Source organism: Antrostomus carolinensis, unplaced genomic scaffold (assembly GCF_000700745.2).
Source record: "Antrostomus carolinensis isolate BGI_N321 unplaced genomic scaffold, ASM70074v2 scaffold25543, whole genome shotgun sequence".
Taxonomy (NCBI): domain Eukaryota; kingdom Metazoa; phylum Chordata; class Aves; order Caprimulgiformes; family Caprimulgidae; genus Antrostomus; species Antrostomus carolinensis.
The window spans coordinates 12284-17455 of NW_010306214.1; the positions used below are offsets into that span (position 1 = coordinate 12284).

Here is a 5172-nt window from a genome sequence, read left to right on the forward strand (position 1 = left end):
CCACAGATCTGCAGCGAAAGAAAAAGGAAGTGTGAAAAATTGTCATGAAAAAATTCTAAAAAGGCTTCAGTTTTTTTTTCTTTTCAAAACACTGGTAGTAATCACAAATTTGTAATGCACACTTATATACAGTAAATAAGCATTAACTGCTCGTGAACTGTACTGGTGATGGCATTTAGGCCCTTTTTTTGCAGAAAGAAAACAGAAAAGAAACAACAGGCATAAGGGTAATGACCACTTGTTATTTTGACCCTGTTTGGAAACTCATTGACAGAAGTCACAAGTTCTAGCTTCAGAAAACTATTACAGACTGTTTAGCTCTTCCTTTTTATAATAAGACTATGTATTTATTCTAGACTTTCATGGAGCTTTCCAAGTGGCAATACGACAGTTATGTAATATTGAATTTAGAATAATTATACAAAAAGGCTTTATTCCAGAGAAACAGGAAGTTGTTACAGGTATGCAAGAAATAACTATGCTTGAAGATTCAATTTCCAAATATTTTCACAGTAAATTCTGCTCTTAATACAAATAAATATATATTTATACAAAACTCCCAACAAGCATCATAAAACACAGTGCCATCTAAGGACCTTAGATGTCAAATCAGGTTTTCAGAGTAGTTTAAGGAAAACACTGGTTTACCACTTTTCAATGCATATATGAAGTCTGTCATATAAACTCAACCTTTTAGATCTCTGTCCTTTCAAAATTCATACTTTTAAATTGTTCTTCAAGTTCATCGGAATCTTCATCGCTGTCTGTACTACTGAAGTTTGAACAAAAATCCAGCTCATCCTTCAATCCACTGCTCTCTTGGCCATTTTTAGTAGTTACACTCTCAGTTCTGTCTTGTCCTTTATCAATCCTGCAGAAAGCAAGAGGGTGTTATCACCACCCACTCTTGGAATTTATTTTTCTTTTAAACAAGAATGGGATAGAAGGTAGAATATTGTATCGGGGTTGGAAGGGGGTAGGAGGGCAGAAGGAGGAAAAGAGGGACAATAACTTAAAGTTACTTTCATGTTGAATAGGAAAGATATTAAAAAAAAAAAGAGCCTGTGAAGAAAAAAAAAAATATATATATATACAGTTTGACCAACTAAGCAACTGCTGGTCAGTTGTCACAAACTAGTAAAGTAAGATAGGATGCTCAATAAAGAAAAAACTCTAGTAAGAGAATAGAAAAAAAAAAAAAAGCCTCCTAAATATATTGTGCTAACTGTGCTCAATATCAGCCCTTGTTTAGTTTTTCTGTTCACTAGTAACTGAATCATCAAATGACAGACAAAATGCCAACAGTAAATTGTCTTACGCATACTTTATGGTGCTCTACACCAAAATATATTTTGTAGTGCTTTGTTCATAAGGAAAACATGCAATTTATCCTTTGGTATTAAAAGAAAGTGTCTCAACCAAGTAAGGGGTATTTTTTGCCCAGTCCCACTAGCATCAATAGTCACTAATCCCTAGTTTCAGCAGAAGAAAGTGAGGGAAATGACTCCTGCCGATTCCTGTCAGGATTATTCATAATATGGCATAAAGTACAACAGCTTCTTGTCAGTTTCCAAACAAGCTTTATTAAAAGTGGAAGAAACAGTGCAGTACTGGAACTATGTAACCTATGAGCTACTTACGGAATTACTATTTCTTCTTCTTTTCCACATTTAGCGCAGACTTCTAGTTTACCAGCACATGGTCGACAAATAATATGGTAAGGATCTTTTACAGTCTTCTGGAGACACTTCACACTGCAAAGAGAAAGAAAACATGGTTAAAAAAATATTTATGGACACTTACTAAACATTCTGTGTTCAAAGACAATATAGACATATTAGTCAAAAAAGGAAAAACATGTTATAGGCCAGATTCATATGAAATAACTGGGGTTTTAAAAAGCAGCACTATCAAAATTTTTGCCTGTCTTGCCTCTCCTTTACCTTTTTCAGGAAGAATTATTAAAACAAGAACTGAAAAAGACATATAAAATCAATGATTTTATACTTAAAGTGACAAAAGAAACCCTTTCATCCATTTCAGTAAGCACTTTTACTTCAAAAGCTACATAACTTCTTCTAGTTTAACAATAAAAGAAAATAAGAACATGGTGATAAAAGGTGCATGCATTTTACAAATAAAAGGCTTTCAATTCAAACCCTACAAGGTCTTCCTCTTGAAATTCTCAACAGTATCTACAAAGCCAGCACTTGGACTTGGCTTTCTATGAACACAAGCCTCCATGGAACTGTATTCTGAACAAACCCAGACTAATTGCACACAGCTTTTTTGGCTATTCTTTTTCAAGATATGACAAAACTCTGTAGATCACATAATTTCTAAAATGCTATGGCTTAACATTCAGCTGCCATTTCTAAAGCCTTGTAGTTTTGGAGAACAGAACATAGAACCATCTAGCTCATGTAATGCAGCTGTCCTAAAGTCTCTCTTTCTCGGCTCCTCAGGCACTCAAAAGTCTGTCAGGAAAGATTTAGCATGCAGTTCTGAACAGTGGATTTGCAGACTTGGCTAAAACAGGCTGAAGAAAAATACCAAGTGTTTTTGCATGCCTTACAAGAAGACATCCACTATCTAGCATCTAGTGAATCAGAATTTTTACTTGCTTTCTCAACTCCCATTCTTAAGCCCTATTCCTTTTTTCCCTACTAACTTCATTGAGGCTCTGCTGAGCTTTCACTATTAAGATGTGCATATCCAATTCCTTAAGAAGCTGTAAAATCACAAGAATTGCTGTAGGACACACTTGACAAAAGCAAAGTCTGAACTGCCTAGTGTTTCTGGTCTTCCCTCTTCCCTGGGAAAAATCTACAGTTAGATACCACTGGAAAGACCTACCTAGTTTGGGTTTGTTGGGGTTTTTTCTTGTTTGTTTGTTTTGGGTTTTTTTTCTTCTTGTTCTATGTTTGGTTGCATTAGTACTAAAAAAAAAGTCTACTGCTCCTCCCAGCCGTGTAACACTACAGAGGGGAATGTGTTTACTTCACCTAGAAGCTTCATCCATTGAAAATCTTCATAGTCTAGTCCTTTTAGAACAGCAGCCCACTCAGCCATCGTGCTGCTGAAGGCTGGGCTAGAAATCACTACCTGTAGAGCTAGAACAGTCTGCAGCCCAATTTACCTGCTTAAAAATATGATGGAAAACAAAACATATTCATAGAATCATAGAATGGTTTGGGTTGGAAGGGACCTTAAAGATCATCCAGTTCCAACCCCCCTGCCATCAGCAGGGACACCTTCCACTAGACCAGGTTGCTCAAAGCCTCATCCAGCCTGGCCTTCAACACTTCCAGGGAGGGGGCAGCCACAACTTCCCTGGCCAACCTGTTCCAGTGTCTGACCACCCTTACAGTAAAGAACTTTTTCCTAATATCTAATCTAAACCTACCCTCTTTCAGCTTAAAGCCACTTCCCCTTGTTTTGTCATTAACTGCCCTTATGAAAAGTCCTTCCCCAGCTTTCTTGTAGGCCCCTTCAGGTACTGGAAGGCTGCTATCATCTGTTGTAAGCAGCTGTCCCACAATGCCACTTTTTCTACTTCCCACGCTTCACTCATTTACATGCTTTTTTGCCTGTTTTTTGTTTGTTTGTTTGTTTGTTTTTTTCTTTTAGAAGTAGGCAGAGAAGAGGCAAAACAACCAGATCCACTATATTGTTACAGCTCATTACTTTAAACAGGAGAAAGAGTTAAAAAAAGACAAATCCCAACTTTATCTGTGGTGAATAGAGCCTGGAACGTTTACTCTGAGAACTAGTGAGACTTCTACCTAATCAATTTTTTTTTTTTTTACATGAAAGGGTGAAATTGTTTACTAAAACCAAAATTTTTTTTTTGCATATGGTTTCATATTAAAAAGTAATACTTGTTGTAAATGAAGGCTATAGTATGAACAAACATTTCTTCCCTTTTAACCTACTGAAAACCAAAATAAAATAAGTTGTCATTCGGGGAACTGCACACATACATTTACAGAACTTCTTCAAGCAGTTCATAAGTATTTCAGAAGTATGCAACTGAGAACCACACACAAACACGAACTACTGTGACAAAGCTAGCTATATGATACAGCACAGCCCAGCTGCAGATTCTTCAAATTCAATGTCTCATTGTTGAAACATCAGCTGTGTCTGCAGCCACAGAGGTACAGACCTCTACAGCTGAGCAAGTAAGAAGGAAACAGAGAGTATTCACTTCAGAAAATCAACCTATCACAAACCTATAAATTATTTTAAGATATTTATCATCTTTGTTATGTATTTATCCAAAAACACCTAATACGGAACTGTATGCAAACAATGCTAAACATTTAATATTTAGGATTATAGCTTCACATACAAAAAGAGAGAACATGCGAAGAGGTAAAGAAATATACATACTGCAAACAGTCTGTAGGAATTGAGCCCTCAGGAATGCTGAGAACAGTGTTGCCAATGAGTTTTGATATAACACAAAATTACAGACTTCCTCTTTTCATTTCTCTACCAGATAGTCTTTGTGAACTACAGAAGTTAAGCGATGTGCAGATTCCTGTAGTATTGACTTGCAACAAGGCCTTGGAAAATTGTGTTACAACTAGTTCAGGTTTGAATTTTTGTTCTGGAGGACACACTGACAGTTTTGGAAACTTAGAGGTCCTCGGTTCAAGCATTTTAACAGTGAAGAGAGAAGCAGTTGCTTTTCCATTGTGTTTTATTTTCAGAAGATTAATATTAAAGACTAGCGAATTAGAAAATTAATATTGCATACATATAATCACTGAACACTCCAAATTTGAAGAATGTCATACAGCAGAAGCTACTAGAGTTCCCAAAACTAGAGTACTTTCAAAAAAGTTCACACTGTCAGTGATTAACAAAGTATCTTGACTCACCATTTTTTAGGTTTTGATAGTAGTTTGTACTTGCTGAATTTCACCCGCCACTCCAAGATACCTTTGCAATGCTGACACACTCCATCATGAAGCTTAGCATTTATTTTCTGAATAAATAAAAAAAAATTAAAGAACACATTGAAGATTTTCTACCTTTATGAGTATGATCTTGCTTAGGAAGCATTTCCACCCATCACGTGATTAATACAGTATTTAGAAAGATGTTTGTTTGATATTAACATAAGTATTTCATATAAATCTAATGCTAGCAATTTTCTTCAGT

At 35.8% G+C, this 5172-nt stretch overlaps 1 protein-coding gene across 1 annotated transcript; it reads right to left on the bottom strand.

The window, feature by feature from the left end:
* Positions 1-693: 693 nt before the first annotated feature.
* On the bottom strand, positions 694-4996 carry CUNH9orf85 (chromosome unknown C9orf85 homolog; the record flags this gene model as incomplete). The annotated part of the gene is made up of 3 exons (XM_029084289.1): positions 694-871; positions 1641-1754; positions 4890-4996. Coding segments are annotated over 3 exons (399 nt in total), but the record flags the coding sequence as incomplete, so codon positions are not given.
* Between the last annotated feature and the right edge of the window lie 176 nt (positions 4997-5172).